At 65.3% G+C, this 20,245-nt stretch overlaps 2 protein-coding genes across 8 annotated transcripts; one reads left to right on the top strand and one right to left on the bottom strand.

Moving 5' to 3' along the window:
* Window positions 1-1,323: 1,323 nt before the first annotated feature.
* CCDC188 (coiled-coil domain containing 188) lies at window positions 1,324-3,493 on the top strand. Its single transcript, XM_068563843.1, is given in 9 exon segments — window positions 1,324-1,860; window positions 1,966-2,073; window positions 2,228-2,332; window positions 2,420-2,476; window positions 2,585-2,644; window positions 2,735-2,799; window positions 2,982-3,039; window positions 3,168-3,217; window positions 3,307-3,493. Coding segments are annotated over 9 exon segments (1,227 nt in total).
* Window positions 3,494-4,300: 807 nt separating this feature from the next.
* ZDHHC8 (zinc finger DHHC-type palmitoyltransferase 8) lies at window positions 4,301-19,588 on the bottom strand. Of its 7 annotated transcripts, none has more exons than XM_068563342.1 (11): window positions 19,502-19,588; window positions 12,421-12,542; window positions 12,102-12,259; window positions 11,852-12,024; window positions 11,545-11,647; window positions 11,011-11,102; window positions 10,708-10,849; window positions 10,394-10,514; window positions 10,211-10,320; window positions 7,898-8,898; window positions 4,306-5,065 (listed from the first exon to the last, which is right to left on the bottom strand). In XM_068563342.1, the coding sequence occupies exons 1-11, from the start codon at window positions 19,567-19,569 to the stop codon at window positions 4,840-4,842; spliced, it is 2,316 nt and encodes a 771-aa protein (XP_068419443.1). In that variant the 5' UTR covers window positions 19,570-19,588; the 3' UTR covers window positions 4,306-4,839. The 7 variants fall into 7 exon arrangements, with proteins under 7 accessions (XP_068419447.1, XP_068419443.1, XP_068419442.1 ...); XM_068563341.1 differs by lacking the exon at window positions 19,502-19,588 and adding an exon at window positions 19,237-19,324; XM_068563344.1 differs by lacking the exon at window positions 19,502-19,588 and adding an exon at window positions 18,771-19,083 and having other exon boundaries at window positions 12,186-12,259.
* Between the last annotated feature and the right edge of the window lie 657 nt (window positions 19,589-20,245).

The following is a 20,245-nucleotide window of genomic DNA, read 5'->3' as shown; positions in this document are numbered from 1 at the left end:
CTGCGGTCTCGCTGGGCTCTTCAACCCAGCTTCTGGCAGCTGGGGACCCGCTGGGATGACCAGAGCCTCCCTCCCCACGACCTGGTATCTGAGAGCAAGGCCATGCCCCCCTCCCACCACAGAGGGTCCCCAGAGCAGCAGGACAGTCACAGCCCAACACACAAGCACTGTTCAGGCCTCTGCTGCTAAGACTCCACTGGCCCAAGCGAACTCCCAGGCTAGCCCAGAGCCCAGGGTCACATTGCAGAGGGCCAAGGACCCAGGGACAGGAGGGATTTGCGGCTGTTTCCACCACACAGGCACTCGGGTTTCCACCGACCCACCTTTCTGAGGATGCTGCTTGAGGATGTGCTTCCACAGAACAAGGGAGGGAACTGAGAAAGAGGAGGATGTGAGGCAGGGGCTCCAGGAGCAGCGGGGATGCAGTGGGGCAGATAGCACAACACGATGTTGTAGGAAGGGAGGAGAAACCATTGGGGGGCAGGGGCTGGATCTGGCTCCGCATGAGAGGCGCGCTCTGCTGTCACTGAAAAGACCCCCAAAGTGGTGAAGAGCAGGCTGGACTCTGGTCCCATCACTGAATAGGCCATGGCCTCAGGCAAGTGTCTTCAGGCCTCAGTCCCCCGCCTACAGGGAGAGGATAATAATAGTCCTTGCAGGACCATCGAATGTTCAATAAATGATTTCTAAAAAAAACTTGGAGTGCAAGCGGCGGCAGCCATGGACGACGAGGAGGAGACGTATCGGCTGTGGAAGATCCGCAAGACCATCATGCAGCTGTGCCACGATCGTGGCTACCTGGTGACCCAGGATGAGCTGGAAAATAAAAAAATAAAAAAATAAAAAACTTGGAGATACGTTACGTGAAAAAGCCAGGCTGTAGGATGATCTCTTCTGTATGAAGAGAGAGAGACCATGAGATGTGCGGCCACCTCCAGAAAGATCTCAGCCACTGGGATCACAGGCTGGGGGCAGGGTCACACTGGACACTTCCTGTTGTTTGACTTTGTTCTAACCACGTGTCTGCATGATCTGCTGTACATTTTAAGAAAATAGCTGAGGTGGGTGTGGTGGGGACGATGCAGAGGGGGTGACCCCCTGAGGTTACTTGAGGAACAGGGACATGGTGGGAGGGGCCCTGCCAGCCCTGCTCTGACCACCGCCCCAGCCCATTATGACCTCCCTGGCCATGCCCAGTCCTTTGTGACAGGTGTCCCTGAGGCACCTGTGAGCCATGACACCCAGAGGGCCCTCAGTAAGAGGGTGGCAGGTCAGGCCAGGCCAAAGCCTGGACCTGGGGTCAGGAAGGGGTCACAGGGAGGTATGGAGGGGCCGAAAACCCTGGGACCCCGTGGCCACTCCCACCCACAGTGCCCCCAACCCCCAGCTTCGAGCAGCCATGGAGGATGCCTGGACCCACCCTGCTAGGGGTTTGTAAGGTGGCCCTGCATGATGCCTCTCGGCTCCACCCACTCAGTGGAGTCTGCCAGGCCTTTCCCGGCCCCGGAGACAGGGGGTGGGGGGCCCAGGGTCGGTGACAAGGTACCTGGGAACTTTATCACAGGTGAAGAGGGAGAGATGCAGCGACAGAGGCCGCGAGACCACCCGGCGGGGGCGAGACAAGGACAAGTAGAGATGGGGCTGGGGTGGGGCTGGCCCCTGCACTCAGGCCGAGAGCAGGGGACACCCAGGCAGGGGGCGGGGCCCAGCTCAGGGCCCAGATCCTGCCCTTGCCCGCCCCTGACCCCGGGGGCAGGGACCCCGGCCTCGCCCAGGGCAGCCCCCTCCCAGCTCCAGAGCGTGTTCCTGGGGCCTGCAGAGCAGTCCTTTCTCCAGATGGAGCAGGAGAACCAGAATCTGGTGAGTGCGCTCCCAGCCCTCCCAGGCCCCAAGCCCTCCACCACCGCCCCCTTCGGCCTCCTGCCTGTGAAGTGGCTGTTCCCATCTCTCTGCCGCCACCCCCAGAAAAGGCAGAACCAGGACCTGCAGGAGCAGCTGGGGGCCCTCCTGGGGCCAGGGCAGCAGTTCCTGCCCTTGTGCCCGGAGCACTCGAGCTGCACGGCCCTGACCTGGGTGAGTGTGTGGCAGGGTGCAGCCCCAGCAGGACAATGGGAGGCTCTGGGGAGCTCCCTGTGGCTCCATGCGCTACCCCCACCCCACTCCTAAGCAGTCTTTGACCACGGATGTTGCCGATGGCCTTGGGGCTGAGCCGGTGGCTCCTCTGCAGCCCCTTGAGCAGGCCAGTGCCCGGCCCCTGGAGGACAGTGCCCCTCTGCAGCTGCTGCGGCAGGAGCTGTGCCGGGGGAAAGAGTCCTTCGTGCAACAGTCCCAGGTGGGCCCCAGGGACCGGGGGCGTGCGGGGAGGAAGGAGCTGACCACCCGCCGGCCCTCCCTCTGCCCACACTGTGCCTGCCCCCAGAACGAGCTGCAGCAGATCCGACTGTCCTTTGAGAGGAAGAAGATGGCCATCACCGAGGTGCCCACCTGCAAGGGTGGGAGGGGGCGCTGGGGCACCCACCTGTGACATGCATCCTGCGTGGGTCCCGCTCCTTGGGGCGTGACCCAGCCTCCACCCTCCCACCAGGTGTGGGATGGCGTGGCCGAAGTACACATGGCCCTGAACAACCAGGCCACCGGGCTCCTGGTAGGTCCCTAAAGGCGACACCCAGAGGATGAGGGGGCTGGGTGGGGGCAGTGGGGTTGGGGGACCAGCTTTACCCTCTCTGCCCCCCAGAACCTCAAGAAGGACATCCGGGGTGTGCTGAACCAGATGGAGGACATCCAGCTGGAGATTTTGGGGTGATGTGCAGGGTTGGGAGCGAGCAGGGCCTGGCTGGGCCGGGATGGGGGTAGGTGTCCGGGTCAGGATGGGGTGGACCAATCCCTGACCCCTCCCCAATTCCCCCGCACCAGACCAGGTGGTGCCAGGCTGAGGTGGGGGGTACACGTGGTGCTGACTGTGCGCCCCACCCCCCCACCAGGGAACGGGCCCAGTGCCGCACCCAGGTCAGGAAGGAGCAGCAGATGGTGTGCATAGGGGTAAGTCCCCCACCCCACCCTCTCCCTGGAGGCCCCACTCAGGGAGCGGGAGAGGATCCCTGTGACCAGAATCACCCTTGTCCTGGGAGAGAGTAGGAACTTGCTCTGACTCAGCCCCTCTCCTGCAGAAGGCGCGGACGCAGCTGGGATGTTCCGAGGGCCTCAAACGCCAGCTCTGGTAGGTGGCTGTCCGAGCTCAAGGGCAGAGCCCAGTCCCCAGGGACCGTCCTCTGGGCGCCCCCGCCCCCTGACCACTGCCGTCCACAGGCTGCTGGCCCTGAGGTTGCTGCTGGGTGCCCTGCTAGCCGGCACTGCCGCCTACGTGTACGTGGTGGACCCCGCGCCCTTCGAGGGGCTGGTGCCGCCCCTGCTGAGCCGCGCCACCGTCTGGAAGCTCCGGACCCTGCTGGGCCCGTTCCTGCGCCTTGAGGTGGACGACTTCCTGCCCTTCTAGGCCGGAGGCCCAGCAGCCCCAGCGAGGAGGAAGCAAGGCGGCCGGTGTGGCCCAGGGTGCCCAGCAGCCGTGCCAGTCCCCGCTCATGGCACTGCCACACATCTTCCCAGCCCGGAGCCTTGGAGGAGGGTGGAGGCGGGGTCTGTCCTGAGGGCTGGGCCTGCAGCTGGACATATAGTAGTGACACAAGGCCTGTGCACTTGTTTCCATGGAAACGGGAGCGGGGCACAGGAGGCTTTGCCGCCTTCTGAGGCCGATCTTGCAGTGAGGGTCCCTAGGGGTGGCGCCCCCTGCCTCGTCCCCCAAGCCCCATCCGCTGCCAGGGCAGCCTCTCCGCAGGACGCCCCCAGACCGCCCTGGCCACCAGAAGGGCTCTGAGCAGAAGGTGTGCAGAAGGGACTCCACTGAAAGTGAGGTCCTCAGGCCTCACCCCTGGGACTGGCGGACCTCGGGGATCAGGTTCTCAGCCCAGGCTCTGCTGACCCTTCACATAACCCACGTCCCTGTCTGGCCGAACACCCCCCTTCCCAAACCGGCCCAGCCACCACCCGGCCCCCGGCTCCTGTTCCCTCCCCATCCCAGGGTCCCTGTCCAGTCCAGCCTCCTGGCGCTTCCCCGAGGCTTGGAGGACAGGGGGACCACGCTGGTGGACAGAGTCATGGAGGTAAACACCAAAAATTTTATTTAGTGCATTAAACTGGGGCGGGGCAATACCTTTTAGAACAATAGAGAATAGCTTTGTGGCTGCTCATCCCCAAGTGGGAGAAACAGAGCCGCTGCCCAGGCAGAGGGGACGGCCAGGGCCCGGCCCTGCCCCTGGGAGCATCCAGGCCCAGCCGGCTGGGGGCTGCAAGGCTGGGGGTGGCAGGGCCCTCTGAGCTCGCCAGGTGCAACATCTCAGAGTGAAGGAGTGAAGACCACCCGGGCAGGGCCGGTGGGCTGGGGTCTCCTCCAGCTGGCGGCTCCAGGAGCTTAAGGCATCTGTTCATGTGCTGGGTGCAGGGAGGGGGGAGTGTAGTGACCTGCAGGGGCGACCTGAGACCCCCACCCAGCCCAACCCACAGAGGCCGGGGCTCCCTGGGAGGAAGTGGCGTGTAAAGTGCTTGGTCAGGCAGGAGTCAGGTAATGGTGACACCCGGGAAGGCTGTGCTGGTCCCAGCAGCTCCAGGGCCCCCACCTGGGGTTTCGGACCCTCTGCAGCAGGTGGGGACTTCCTGAGCTGGGAGGGCACAGGGTCACGGGCCCTGGTGGGCTCGGGGTCAGTCAAGGTGCAGCTGGTGGAGAGGGGACCCCCAGCCCACACCCTAGGGCCTGCGGCAGCCTGGCCTCTTGGGCCCCGGAGTCTCCTACTTGGTGTCCCGCTCGGGCCCTGAGAGGCTGGGGAAGAGGCTGGAGGCGGCCGAGTGTAGACGGCACACGGCCCCCCGGGGGGGCGCCCCAGTGGCCGGGCTCCAGGGGACCCGCAGTGACGGGCGGTCCACCGGGAGGCCAAGGTGGCACAGGTGCAGGCCGGGGGGCACCCTGGGCTGGCCACGCCGCCCCCATCCACGGCTGCAGGTGCCGATCCGCCCCCTGCGGGTTGCAGCGTCCCGTGAGAGAGAAGCAGAAAGGCGGAGGTCAGCAAGGGGCAGAGCTGCCCGGTTCAGGGTCTGAGGACCCGCTGGCCTACCACGCGGGGCCAGCCCCTGCCCCAGTCCCCCAGCCCCTGAAAAGCTGTGGATTCCCGACGTCCCCACCCCAGACACTTGCAGGGGGGACGGGAGATGAGTTCCAGTCCGCGCAGCTGCAGCACGGGCGGGCACTCCCTGCTCCTGGGATCCTGGGCCCCTGGGGCGGCTACAGCCCCAGCTTCTCTCCAAACGCCCTGTTACTGCCAGGGATGACGCAGACCCAGGGAAGCCTCACGCTGGTCAGCCAGAGAACCGCCGGCCAGCCCCCACCCACCAGGCCTCCAGCATGGCTTCAGTCCACGGAAACACCCACGCAGAACGTCCACGCCCGGACTGTCCGCCACCACCTCTCCCGGAGCCTGACCCCCTCTGCCCCCGCCCGGAGCCCCTGGCCTTGCTCAAGGAAAGGATCGAAATGACTCTTTTTCTTTTTTTAATAAAATTATAGATATATAGATGTAGATATAAAAACATAAAACAGACACAACGCAAGCGGACGCTGCCGTGTGCTTACTCTCGGGTCCCTGGCGCCAGACAAAACTCCGACCCCTCCCCGATGTGCTTTCCACGTGGGCGCCCAGGCTCCAGCAGGGCCTGGACTTTGCATGCCTCGGGTGGGGGTCTCCAGTTTGCAGGGAGGGGACTCGGGGTCGCGTGGGCCCCCTGTGGTGGCATCCGGCCTCCTGTGCCCGCTCCCCCTGCCCCCGTCACCTCCCACAAGAGCATAAAGCAAAGATTAAGGCTTCAATTAAAGCGAGTTTCCGGGCAGTGGGGGCAGCGGGGGCCCGAGCGTGAACACATGGGACGTGGCATGGCAGCTCAGCGCACAGACACGGGGACGCGCCCACCAGCTGGGCGAGACGAGACACACGGAGCCAGGACCCCACCCACAGCTGGCTGTCCGTCCGTCTGTCCATTTGTGCACCTGTCCGTCAGAACCCAGAGCAGTCCCGGAGCTGGGTGCCTGTGGGCCGGGCCTGGACTCCCTGCAGAAGAGTGGGCCTTGCCAAGCTACAAGCTTCCAGCGGGTCCCTGAAAGGCAATGGTTAGGAGCAGCTGGGCGGTGGGGCCCTTGGTCTGGGAGGACGGCCAGGGGCCCAGGCCTCTCTGTCCATCTCTGGGCCATGGTGACCCATGTGTAAGGGAAGTGGGTAGGGACTGGCCTGGTGACAACCTGTGCAGTCCACGCCCCCTTGCTGCCCCAGCTCGTGGGAGCAGGGCCACCAACACGCAGATCCTGCAGCCTCATGGCCCTTGGCCCAGCCGTGCCCTGGTGAGCAGATGAGTGGATGCACGGGCGGAGGACGAGGGATAGGCCCGTGGAGGCGTGGTTCTCCTCCCGCTGATGCGTCCACACCAAGCCTGGGCCTCCTCTCCCAGGGCAGAGAAGTTGGGAGTGAGGGCAGCCGCTGGGGGGGGGGGGGGGGTCCTGGCTCCCATGGCGCCACGGCGACGGGTGGCAGTCAGTCCTCACACCGAGATCTCGTATGTGGTCCCACCCACGCCGGACACCTTCTTAACGAGCGTGTGCCGGGCGGGGCTGGCGGAGGGCCCTGGGGGGCCGGTGGCAAGCCCCAAGCGGGCCAGGCCCGGGGACTGCCCATTAAGCTTACTTGGGGGGGTCTTCAGCTGAGGGTGGTCCCTGCATCAAAACAAGCACACACACGCACACACACGGTGAACACGGGACCATGGCAGGACAGGGGCCAGCGGAGGCAAGAGGACAGAGGACACAGACACAGACGGAGCACTGGGCAGCCCCTGCCTCTGACCCTGGACGGTCCCACATGGAAATGGGTGGGGGAGCAGAGCCTGCCAGGGGAGGGCCGTGCTGTCACAGGACAGACAGATGTCATAATGGCCGCCATCCCCTCCCAGGCCTCTCGGCACAGACCACAGAACACAGGGAGGCCAGGTGGATGCTGGCCAGGCGAGTCCCTGGACCCTGCCCTGTCCTGGTGCCCTGAGCTGGGAAGCCCAGCGGTGACGACGTGGCCTCTTCCCTGCTCCCTCCAAGGGAAACGAGGGGCTGCCCTTCTGCCCTCCAGCCTGCCCAGCACTGACCAGTAGCATGGACCTTGCTGCCCAGCATTCATGCGGGCAGGAGCCCCTCCCTCCCTGGGCTGCCTCACAGCTGCCCCCTCTGGGCCTGTTACACCCACAACAGGAACCTCCTTGTCAACTGAGCCTGTGCTCACGGCAGCCAGGTGAAGCCCTGGTGAGCAAACATGCCCAGCAGTTGCTCAGCTCTTGTACTTGGGCCTGGGACCAGCCTGCCCTTCTGAGACTCGGTTTGCCCATCTCTGAGCAGGGAAGCCCTTGCTTCCTTGGGCTGTGTGCCCCCCGAGGGCCAGGACTGTGGTGCCCAGAGTGGCATGTTTTGCTGTGGGAGGATGTCCCCCAGACTTTGCCTTCTGGACATGGACAGTGGCACCATCTCTAGAGGAAGAACCCTAGGGTCCCCCACATGCTGGGTCTGTGCCAGCCAGGGGAGAGTGTGGGTGTTGGGCTCAAGATGCAAATTCTCCTGCCCCTGGTCCCCGGACATGCCAGGGCGTCCTTGTAGCCGGGCTACCCTCACACTGGCCGCCAGGATCCTCCAAGGTGGGTGAGGCCCACCCCCCTAGGTAGCCTCAGGCCTCCTGGGCAGCCCCCACGTGCTTGGCCAAGAGGCCCTGCAGGCAGCCAGACACCTGCCCTGTGCCCGGCAGCTGACCGCACCCTGAGCACCCACCTCTGCACAGACAGCGAGGGCGGCGGTTCTGGGAGCTCCGCTTGGATGAAGGCGACGGCTTTGGGGCCCACGTAGGAGGGCGAGCGGGGAGTGCTAGGTGGGGACGGAGGGACCTGGCGCACGGGTGACCTGTGCGAGCCGCTGGCGGGCCGGGCCCCCGGGGCGCCACTGTTGGCCAGGTCTGCCTGCAGGGAGGAAGAGGAGGTCCGCGGCGCCCGGCTCACGGCGCTGGACAGCGAGGACAGCGACGCCTGCAGCGCGGGGTTGCGGGCGCCCCCGAAGCCGGGCCCGGCCACCAGGTCGTCCCTGGAGCTGCAGCGCAGCGTGGGGCCACGGGGGCCCTCGGACAGCACGCTGGCCTGCTGCAGGCTATAGGAGCTGGGTGCGTCGTAGACGCCCGAGTCGCCAAAGAGCGAGTCAGCCTGAGAGCGCAGCAGCCGCTCACGCTCCTCCCTGTCCTTGCGCTCCTGGATGGAGGCCATGATGGTCCTGGACAGGTTGTCGTAGCGCACAGGCGAGGGCTCCCGAGGCCGCAGGCCCAGCACGGGGCTGAAGCTGCGGGGCGGGGGCCGTGGTGGGTCGCCCGCTGCCCCCGCGTGCAGGTAGGGCGAGCGGTAGCTGGCTGCGCCAGCTGAGGGGTGGGCCGGGCACGTGTGGCCCCCGGGAGAGCCAGGGTTCAGCAGGCTGTCGTAGGACAGGCTGCCGTTGCGGTTGGGCAGCGCGTGGGGGGCAAAGAGGCCACGGTGGGGTGTGGGGGGCCCACCCTCAGAGCGCAGGGGCTGCAGGGCCACGTGGTCCCCGCCCCGCCGGCTGGCGGCCTTGAGGCTCAGGGAGCGCAAGGCGCCTGAGAAGGTGTCAGCAGCACTGAGTGGTGGGGATGGCGGGTAGGCCGCATGCAGGCCGCTGGGCGGGTAGTCAGGGACGTCCAGGCTGGGCTCGGATGCAAAGTCCAGGCTGTGGATGCTGTCCTCCCCCAGCGTCAGGGAGTCAGTGCCCGTGACCTGCAGGGGGAGATGGCGCACATCCATCTTGGCCCACCCACTGTGCCCTGCCAGCTCACCAGGTGCTCTGTGCCCACTAGGAAGTTGTAATCCCGGTGGCATCAGGGGTGGCGGCAGGTGCAACCGACGAGCTGTTCCCAGAAGCTCTCTATCCCCTGCGCCCCACGGAGGGAAGTGGGGACAGGGTGGAGCAGAGCAGGGGGCCCCAGTATCTCTCCAGGGAAGGCTGTGCATCTGCTCCAGCCCAACTCCCCAGGGAGAGGAAGGGGCCTTGGGGCAGCCTTGGGATCAGGACCTCGAAGAGACTTAATAAACGCACAGTGACCCAGGGCCTCTCCCAGGCACCCCACGGCTGAGGGTCTGGGCGGGCAGTGCAAAGCAGACAGCAGGGCAGTGCCCTCGGAGCCCAGCAGCCCAGGGGGTAGCCACAGTGACAGAGAGGGGACTTTTTGATTCTCCGTGATTCCAGGCACACAGACTTGGACTGGGACAAGAGCCTGCAGAACCTCAAAACCCAAAAGGCGCATGGGTGGGGACAAATGTGGCCTCAGGGCACTTGACCAACAAGCCAGACCCTCCATGGGATCCAGGACAATCCCAGGAAGGAGGCAACCCACCTAAGCCCCCTCATTCCAAGAAGGGCCACCGGACACTGGCCAGGGAGGCCCAGACTCACTGCCCTGGCCAGCAGGCCCCAGAGGCAGGGTCAGGCGGGATATCAGTCCTGGAGGGAGTTCCCTGGGAGAGAGGGGCTGGTCCAAGTGTGCTGGCTCAGCCACGGGCCTGCCCTCTGGTGGCATGAAGGAGGCAGGCAGCCTGGGAACCTCAGGGGTCTGGGTGTCTGCTCAGGCCGTCCGCTGCTCCACGTGAACGCAGAGAATAAATGTGCTTCCTCAAACAATCTCAGATTCCTCTGAAGCCTTCCCGAAGGCCCTGAGGACCTTACAGAGTGACTAATGGTGGAATTCCAGGCATCCTGGCACACAGTGCCCGCGGGGGCAGCGCCTAGAGCCAGCAGGCAACACTGGCCAAGGGCCAGGTGGCTAGGACTGCCTGCACCAGCCCCTCCCAGGACACCCGGCCCCGCTCCCCTCTACCAGCTCCAGCTGGGATGCCCACACCATCTGTGACCCAGGCGGGTCCTTCAAGGGTGAGGCCTGGGGCGGGGCTTCAGGTAGGATTCCTGGGGACGTGGCCTCCAGGGTGTGGTGAAGTCTGGGGGCGGGGCTCTGGAGCTTCCCGGGCGGGGCCTCTTGGGTGGAGCCTCCGGGGCGGGGCCTCGGGACCTCCGGGCAGGGCCAGACCTCCTCACCTGCTCGCCCGGCCCACAGAAGGGCGCCTTGGTACCCGTGGGAAAGGCGGGCCGGAACTTGTACATGGCGGGTGTCGGGGGGCTGGTCCTCTGCGCCGACAGGGCGCTCTCTGGGGGAGATGGACCACTGTCAGACTGGGATCAGTCTGTGCCCCTCCCTCCGTTTGGCCGACCCCGCCTCACCAGCACTGCCGGGGCGTGGGGTCTGCAGGTCGCTGCCAAATGTGCCGGCCTCCGCCTTGGGGGGCAGCGGCGGCCCCAGGTCCAGCGGCTTCTCATCCAACCGGTCCAGGCTGCCCTTGGACTGGGAGGGGGCGCGGTCAGTGGTGTGTAGGGTACAGGCCACGGGCAGGGCTTAACTGGGAACTCCATCCTGGGGCCTGGGACCTAGACCCCTCCCCTATTCCACCCAGTCCTTCCCCTTTCTACTCTTAGGCCCCTCCAACCTGACCGCTTCCCACCTCACCCCATCCCTTACCCCACCCCTAGGCCCCCACCTTGCTGTGGCCCAGGCCAGCCTTCAGCCCGTTGTCACTAAGCTTGACCTTGAGCGGTGCCGCTCGCTCCAGGAGCTCCGGCCGAAGGAAGGGCGGCTTCAGGCGAGCGGCAAGCGGCAGCCGGGGCGGCTCCACCACATACCTGCACCAGGGGCAGAAGGGTCAGTGGCCAGGGCAACCTGGCCAGAATGCATGTCAAGGGCAGGACCCCACCTGCCAAAAGCAGAAGTGGATCAGGCTGAGGGCCCATGGCTGCCCACCCCAAACCCCGAGGAGGCCCACTGGACACCCGCCGGGCCTCACCGGGGCGCCAGGGGGCTGCACAGCACGTGCTCCACGTTCCCATAGCAGCCGCGGGTGAAGGGGTTCACACCCCCACGGAACTTCCCCGTCACCTGTGGACATGGGACCCCTCAGCCAGCCTGGCTAGCCAGGGTCTGGCCAAGGAGGGCAGGGGGACAGGCAGGGACAAGCAGGGGTTCCGCAGAGGTGAGTTGGGCAGGGTCAGCCCAGGGGTGCCCCCCACCCAGGTCACCAGGGTCTGCCCCTGCATGCAGCTGTGGAATTTCTGGGCTCTGATTCACTGGTGGCTGCAGTGCCCACAGATGGGGGTGAGGAGGGGGACAGGGCAGGTGAGACCCCACATGCCAAACCCCACCTGGGGTCTCCAGGGCCAGAGCTTCCCCTACCACAGCTGCACGTCAGCCGAGGGCCCCCACGGCCCTGCCCTGCCCCGCCCCACCCCAGTCCCTGTGCAGCCCTGGTTCCTCGCTCAGCCCATCGGGGACCCTCCCATGCCCACTCCCATCCCTGCATGGCCCTACCCAGGGTCTGCACCTGCTCATTGGTGGTGCGGCCCCGAGTGACCAGCACCACGTGGAAGCCAGTGAGGCCGATGACAGGGATGAAGAAGAGGCCGGCCACACACATGACGGCCATGCTGGCCCGTTAAGGCCAACGGCCGTGGGTGAGGATGGAGCAGGCGCCTGTGGACAGACTACCGACCCCCTCCCCACTGCCCACTCAGGGAAGGAGTCCCACTCCCTGGGGACTTCTGGGCTGCCGACCCACCCCTCCAAGCCTCGACTTCCCCTGTGAGAAGCGTCCCCGGTCCACATCGCCTTTGTGGTCAGGCCAAGGATACGTGATGGTGGTGTGCGCGGCGCCCAACCCCTCGGCATGGTTCAGCACATAGACCAGGCCGAAGGCTACGACGCCCACCATGTGCGCACTGAGCGACAGCAGGAACAGGAAGAAGTAGCGGTAGTTGCGGCGCCCAATGCAGTTGTTGACCCAGGGGCAGTGGTGGTCGAAGTCCTGGGCAGGAACAGCGCGTCAGGGCACACGGCGGGCAGGGGAGGAGGGCGTGGGCTGGGGGCGGGGCAGGCGGTCACCTCCACGCAGTTGTCGCAGACGCTGCAGTGGGAGCAGCGCGGTGGGCGGTAGAAGTGGCAGGTGGCGCACCATTTCATACGGACCTGGATGCCCCGCACATCCACATTCTTGTACAGCGGGGCCCGGAAGTCATCCTCCTTATCCTCGTCCTCATCCGCTGTGGGCCGGGGGCAGCACAAAAATGACTTCCCTGGCAGGAGAGCCCCTCTCCAGCCAGCCCCCCACCCCCCACATCACCCCCAGCCAGGGTCTCCTTCGTCAGCCACTCACACTCTAGCGAAAATGAGCCAGATGAGCTGCCCCAGCACAGGGCCCTACCTCGGGGGAAGACGCCAGGGTCCATGAAGGTGGCCATGCTGAAGTTGGCCAGCACAAAGAGGAAGAGGATGCCATTGTAGACAGGAACGGCTGGGGACACAGCTCGTGTCAACCATGGGCACCTGTGTTGGACAGCAGTGCAGAGCTGGGTCCGGGGGTGTGGCAGGTGTGTGGGGAGGGGACGCGGGGCAGAGGAATTAGGCTTGGCCACACGCGTGCAGTGCTCAGCATGGCAGTCAGGGAGACCACTGTTGCCACGGGCCCCCTGCTTCTCTACTCAACCCTCAGGGGCTGTGCACAGGCTCCGTGTGTGTCAGCCCTGACCCAGACACCCCTGAGCACCTGGTAGGAGCTCAACTCCCAGTTGAGCAGACTGAGGCTCAGAGAAGCCCATAGGCCAGAGCCAAGCCACGTCCTCCTGCCCCAGCTGGGCATCTTTCCGGGTCCCCTGCCCTGGATGGGGAGACACAGACAGGAGGTGGGAGCCCAGGATGGGAAAGGAGCTGGCTCTGCCCATGTGCTCTGACGGGTAGAGGCCAGTGACCTGCCGGGCAGCTCAGGCCAGCCCTGGGCCTCACCCAGACCTGTCCCCAGCTTGGCAGGGCCCTGTTGCCAGGGAGATTCTGGGGCGTGGTGTGGGGAGCCCCAATCCTCGGTCTGTAAATGTATGGGGGGATCATGCCTGCTCTTCCCTGAGGGGTGCAGTCTCAGGACCTGGGCCCTGGGTGCATCCCTGCCCAGGCTGCCTCTTCTTTTTAGTTTGTCACCTTACTCTCCATAGGGCAGTGCAGGATACTTGGAGACTCTAAAAGCATGGCGCCCCCCACCCCTCCACCATCTCTCATCACCCCTCGCCACTTGGCTCCAAGGCTGCCCCCTCTTCCATGAAGCCTTCTCAGACTGCTGGCTCCCTGCAAAGGTCTCACACGCCTCCCTGGTGGACACTCTAGCACAGAGAGCATCTTCCTCAGGCCTCGCAGGACCTGACCAGAGCACCCCCTCAGTGGAGACTCGCCAGTCCTTGGGCACATGGCCTGTGACCCCCTGCCCCAACCCTGTGGTGGGTCTCTGCCCACTAGGCTACTACGAAGCCCCTCTGGCTTCAGGCTCACCATCTCTCCCATGGCTGCTGTGATAAGCAGGGCGCACCCAGTGGTTCTGCTTCCCTCCCCGCACTCAGGCCCTCTGTGGAGCTGGGGGGCCGGTGGGGATCCCCTACACCAGACTTGACCATGTGGATAGGGCATTGTGGCCACCCGCAGAGTGAGTCGTGCCCGTGGCCCTGCCCACCCCCACGGCATACGCCGGCCACACTGGCAGCCCATGCCTGCCTTGGCTAGGAGCCAGCCCTGCCACCCCAGCAACCACCTCCATGGTAGCGGAACTTCTCTATTTTTAGTGGAAAGCAAGAGGCTATTTAAAGATTCCGCTCCCACGGCAGGCAGCACACTCGGCGGGCTGGGAGCCGTGAGTTGCCCCTTCCTCTTCTCCAGAACCCGTCGTGGAAGTGATGCACAACCTGAGGACACGGGGTCCCTCTGCCGGGAGGCCTTCCTCCACCACCCCTGCCCAGGCGGCCCAGAGCAGATACCTTCCACACTCCCCATCCCTGCACGCTGGAGCCTGGCGTGCAGACAGCGCTCAATGTATGTTTGTGACCTCCGATCCAATGTCATTTGGCAGGATGACGGTGGGTCCCTGAGGCATGGTCTCCCAACAGGGTGGGAGGGGGCTAGGAGCCCAGCTGCCAGTGAAGACAGGTGAGAGAGAGCCAGGCACAGCCAGAACCTGGGAGAGGTGGGCACCGCGGACCCACCCTGGCTCTGTGAGCCAGCTCCCCACGCGCCTTCTGGGAGGGCTGACCACGTAGTCTGTGCAAAAGGAAAACGTGGCTTTCAGGCACCTGCACTGTCGCACATTGGGAAGCCAGCCTGCTCTCAAGAGGAGGGAACTGGCCGAGAACGGACAGACATGCAGACACGAAGTGCAGCAGGCAGGCGGGCGCTGAAGGCGGGAGGACATGGGACGGGGGCCGAGCGCGGCCCTTCATCATCGCCCTCCAAGTTTTACCGGCAGATGTTGAGAGCCCACTGCCCACCGGCCCTTTGCAGTGACCTGCCGGGCAGCTCAGGCCAGCCCTGGTGGGCAGCTCAGGCCACCCTCCCCCTCCCCGGAGGCCCACACTGCTTTGTCCTCCCTGGGCCTCGATGACCCTGAGTGACACGGGTGGGGCTGGGGAGAGCAGCAGCTGCAAGGTGACGGAGTAACGCTTGCAGTGAGGTGCTAGATGGCCTCTACCCAGGTTGGACACCACCCACCCACTGCACGCGTGGGCAGCACATACCGGGGAGGGCAGGGTGGGGCTTTAGCCGGTGCTGGGCAAGTCTGGGAGGGTATGGGTTCTCTGACTGGGACCTGAGCCACTTTACCCTCCACTCACCACCTCCAGCCCCCCAGGCTTCACTCAGACCCAGGATCAGGCACTGCCACGCATCCTGTCCCCCCATCCTCGCCCCGGGGGCCTCTACCCCCAGGCTGTGCCATAAGAGGGGCTGAGGCCTGGGTCATGCCCAACAAGGACTGGCTCACTAGCCAATGCTGCCAGGGCCCAGGAACGGCTAAGTAGGGGAGAAGACGAAAGAACACACGCACATCCACATGAACATGCAGGGACCCATGCATGCACACGTGTGTAGCACACACGCAGACACACAGTGCTCCAGGTGTACATGTGTGGATACTGCACAAGCATGCATACACACACGCACATGTGATCAACACAAAAGGCACGTGTGTGCCGACGTGTGTACGGATATACACACTCGTGCACACAATGGCACATTTGTACCCTCATTCACGCACAAACACAGATGCAGACTTGCCCCTCCTCCACTGACCCCCCACACCCCAGCCCTCTCTGGACATCTCTCAGCTCCCTGTGGGATGGGCAAGTGTGAGGATGTGTGAGGACACACGAGCTCCGTGGGTGAGGCCTGGCAGGCAGCACTGCTCCGGCCGCCTGAGTCTGTGCCAGGCTCCAGGAGCACCTCTCTGCCCTCAGGGATGACACCCCACTCCCCTCCCAGGGAATGGTGTGCTCCAGGCTCGCCCTGCCGGGCAGGGGTTGGACACTGCCCACTGGTGGCAGACACACTGCAGGCCCCTCCCCCGGGCCGGCCCCCCTCCTGAGCCTCCACCATGGCCCCACCTGGGCCGGCAGGAGACACCGCCCAGCAGGATGGGGTTCTGCAGCGTAGCATGCGGCCTCGGCTAAATGCAGAATGGAAAATTTTAACTCAGACGTTTTCACTTAAATCAGGTTCTTCATTAACACTGACTAATGAAGCTCACACACGGGACACCCGGAACCAGAGGGTCTGCGGCCACTCTGCCCTGGTCCAGCCAGGCAGGGCCTCTGGCCACATGCACCCCCTACAGACACCCAAGCAGATGGGGAAACTGAAGCTCAGGGGACCAGGGGTACACACAGCAAGTCCTGGCAGGGGGCTAACACCAAGTGTCCCCCTCCGCATATGGTCCCTGCCAGCGGCTCCATCCACCTAGGCCCGCCACAGGCTGGCTTGGTCTTGGACTGGAACTCTCACTGTCCTAGGCTGGGCCTTGTGGCTGACTGGGCCTCTAAGCATAGGGAGGGCTCAGGCCCATCCTGGGGACCTGCCGTGACATCCCAGAAGTCAGCCCACTGGCCCCAGACAGAGACAAGACAGCCCAGTGTGGGCCCCAGGCATGGGTATCCCACCAAGCAGCCCTGGCCCTCTGATGTTCACAGGGTCCCTGTCGTTCTGTAAGGTGGCTCCAGGAGGAGGAAGGGGAAGGGGCAGGGGCAGAGACCTGGCCTCGGCGCTCTCAGACCCCTCCCAGCACCTGACCCGGCCTGACGCTGAGCCTTCTGGGGCCCAGGGGGACAGTACTGTACCAAGAACCCAGGAAGGCTTCCTGGAGGAGGAGGGCCACCAGGAACCTACCCTGAGGCATGCTACCCATCCTCGGGGGGGGGACACCCCCAGCTCTGGGCATCCTCCCCACACCCCAGCCTTTCCTGGTGACATATCTGAGTGTCCTGCTGGCCGAGCCCCTCAGAGAGCTGGCCCAAGGGATGGGTCTTTGGTCCTCTAGGCCTGGGCTCCCCACCCTGAGTGACACCCGGAGCTGCTGCCTACGTGGACCTGTCTCAAAGGGGCAACTCATATTTACTGAGTGTAGAGCGAGGGCCGGGGACCACTCAGCTTCCAGTGAAGTCCAAGGAGCAGAGCAGACAGAATCCTGTGGGGCCCCGAGGGCAGGGTGGGAAGGGCCCAGGAGCGGGTGTCTGAGTCTGCAGTGGGCCTGGGATCAGTAACAGGGCAGAGGTGTGGGTACCAGGGTGACGAGAGGCCTGTCCCAAGAAGGGGACTGCTTGGCCCCCTGCTTACCCGGAATCAGCCCACTGTGGGTGGTGTCATTGGGCCTGGGCCACCCAGCAGACCCCCTCAGGAACTACAACGCCAGCAGAACCGGGCTGGGAGCCGGCCAGGGTCCTTGATGGCCATTCAGCCAAGGAATGTGGCCGTGGGGTGCAGGGATCCCAGTTCCGGGGGGCGAGTGAGGGTCCCTTGGCAAGATGATTGCTGCACCTGGATGCCGGCCAGCACCCCTGCACCTCCATCTTCCGCCTGGTCTCTCAGGCAGAGTGAGTCACTCAGGGCAGGATGCAGGGCACGCCTGTGCTGCCCTGAGGCAACCCCGAACCTCTCAGCGCTGGGTCACTGAACCCAGAACCCAGAACCCAAGTGGTGAGAGCAGAGGGAGGGTAGGCAGCCTCCATGCCCAGCCCCTGGGGTGGGTCGAGTTCACAGGACAGTAAGGACCCTCTGAAATCAAGGGAAGGCTCAGAACAAGCACCCTTCAGGGGGCCTGTGTGCACCTAAGGGGAGAGGAGGTGGGTGAGCTCCCTGGGGTGGGGTTGATCTCAGTTGCTTGTTGAACTTTTTCCCAGCGTTTCACAAGTTCTCATCAGAGAACACATATTCCTTTTAAAGTCAGGACAAATGCTGAATTGCACTTGGGGAGTGAGAAACCAGAACCAGCAAGTGGAGACCAGGCTGCAGGGAAGCAAAGCCGAGACTCCCGCAAGACCCCTGCCCAGGCCCCACCCTCCAGAAGCCTCAGCGGGACGCATCCCACCTCGGCCCGCGCCCGCTGCCCACAGCCTCATAGCCAGCAGCATCTGAGTGACAAGAACAAGTCTGCTCGCCAAAGCCAGAAATAAGCCTGTCCACACAGGCCTTTTTTAAACACGCTGTTGGCAGCCTGTGGTGCCCACCCAGCCCAGCCTCCAGGTCGGGGCTCGCCTACCTCCAAGGTGCCCAATGCAGCCTTCCGTCCTTGTGCTGCTGCCCTCGCCCCGGCTAAGGTGAAAGGGTACCCAGCTGGCTCCTGCCCACCCCCGCCTTGGAACAGATGCCCCACTGGCTGCGGCCACCCCAAGCCTCAGGTCCCCAGGAAGGCTAGAGTGGTTGTTACTCTGGTGACCTGGCTGTGTCCCAGCCTGGGACTTGTGGCAGGAGGTGGTCGCAGACCTGCATGGCTGAAGCCTGGGGTCCCCAACACTTCCCTGTGCCTGAGGAGCCCTGGGGAGGGGGGTGGCACGACAATGCAGAGGGAACTGTCGTCAGCACCTACCCTGGTCTGCATGGGCCCGGGACCTGCCTGTCCTCTGCCTCAAGGGTCCCAGCGCCCACCGAGGCCAGTGTCCCTGGGTGTGGCCTGGACTGGGCCCTCCAGCTGTGACCACTGGGCCTTGCTGAGAAGGAGGTCAAGAGAAGGCAGAGCGCACTGCCAGGCCAGCGTCGGCGGTGGCCATGGGGCAGGCACGTGGCAGCCGGGCCAGGCCACACCTACGCGGGAACAACTTGGCTCCGGCCTGGGGCCGGACGGCTAGGAGGGCACTCGAGAGTCGTCCTTGGCTCCTCGCAAGGAGGGCTGGTGGCTCTGGGCGGCCCCCCTCCCCTCGTGGGGAGGGCAGGGCTGCAACCACACCCTGGGAAGCCCCCGCACGCACTCCCCTGCCCGGGCTGGCACCTCGCACCCAGGGCCTGCCTGGTATGCTCACGGGGTGGCCGTCGGACACCAGTGTCCTCACATCCAGGACTCACCTGTCCCTGGCACCCCAGGACGGGCACACTCGTGGCATCAGCCTTGGCCCAGAGTGGGGTCTCACGTTGTCCACGGCCCTGGTGCCCCAACCCAGCCCAGCCCGCCAGCCCAACCCCGGCCCCGGTCCCGCCAGGCCGCGTCCACCGCTGTGCGCAGCCCTGCCCCTTCTGGCCCCAGCGCCGCAGCCGACTCACGTGAACACGAAGAACAGGGTGCTGGAGCCGACCAGCAGTGCGGCCGCCGTGGCCACCGGGATGTACTTGGCGGGTTTGAGGCGCGTCCCGGGGCTGCGGGGCATCCTGGGCGCCGCGCCGCCGCATCCCTCCCCAGGGCCGGGCGGGCGGGGCCGGCTGGACGGGCAGGACCCAGGCAGCAGCGGTGGCAGCAGAGGAAATCCCACCTCCCAGGCGCCGGCGGAGACAGCGTGCTGATGTCAGCACGCCCCTTAAGGTGGACTGGCGGTGAGGGGCCATGGGGCCGGGCGGGGCCCCCCTCACGACAGCCGGCCCCTCCCACCTGCCCGGCCTGCCACCTCCCTCCTCCTCCTCCTCCCTCTGCGCTCGGGGCAGAGCCAGTGGCGGACCCTCCTGCGGCGGGACCTCTCCTCCAACTCCAGGCTGGGAGCCCGTGACCCTCTGAGGCCATGCGGCCGCCGCACACCTGAGGTCTTGCCCACCGGGGTACACGCGGCGACCGCCAGGCCTTCTGTCCCCAGCCCACAGGCCGCAGCGTTGGAGCATGTAGGTCCCTTCCGGGTCCCTGTTTGCACCGACCTTTCCCTAAACACCTCGGAGCTCTTCCTGGGTAGGGCCAGGCCCCTCCCATCTGGAGCAACACCCCGCCCGCCCCACCCCACCCGCAGCATTTATGAGGGTGGGGGATTGTGACACTGCAGGGGCACCTTGGTTGTTTATCCCCTGCCCACCTCACAGCCCTTGAGCCACAGGGCCAGCGGGCAGGGTAAGGAGGGCGGGGCTGCTGGTCCCTCTGCATCCCAGCCCAGGCTGCAGGCCTCCCAGGACAGAGTGGAGTGCCCCTCGGGAAGGGCCGGGCACCCTGCCTGTGCCTGGGATAGGCCCGCGGGCAGGCCCACCTCCTGCAGGAAATCCCACCCCACCAGCACCGCCACTTCTGTCGCTTAAGGTGGACCAGCAGCCTCGCAGTTCTGGACCGCGCGTGGGTGGACCACAGCCTCCACAGTGAGGACCGGCAAGTCTGTCCCCTCCGACACGTCCCTGGGTCCTCTGTTCTGAAACCAAGACCTATCTGCCCCCTCCCCAGATCGGAATCCATGTGGGGCCCTCGCCCTCCCTGGCCCTGGGCATCTGCTTCTCTACAGCCAGAACCCCGCGCAGCCCAGCGGCCACCTCCTTGGGCCACGCTGCACAGGCCCTGGGACTCCTCAGACTGGAAGACCCCACCTCGCCTTAAGGTCCTAGCCCAGCAGGCAGGGCCGTGAGCTGTTAGAAAGGAACCTGGGCTTGGGGGCCAGAACAGAGGCATTAATGCAGCTGCTGGACAGCAGAGGTGGTAATGGGCTTCCTCCCACCACCCCCAGTTACAGCCTCTGCCCATCGGGGAGCCCACCCACCCCAGGAGGCCCAGGGCCCAGAGGTGAGCGGAGAGCAGACACCTCCTTGCTCTGCCCGGGCTGCCTCAGCCTCTGGTG

The sequence above is a fragment of the Eschrichtius robustus genome, chromosome 14 (genome assembly GCF_028021215.1).
Source record: "Eschrichtius robustus isolate mEscRob2 chromosome 14, mEscRob2.pri, whole genome shotgun sequence".
In the NCBI taxonomy this organism is placed as follows: Eukaryota; Metazoa; Chordata; class Mammalia; order Artiodactyla; family Eschrichtiidae; genus Eschrichtius; species Eschrichtius robustus.
Note: the sequence above shows the minus strand (reverse complement) of the source record. Positions and strands in the feature narration are given on the sequence as shown.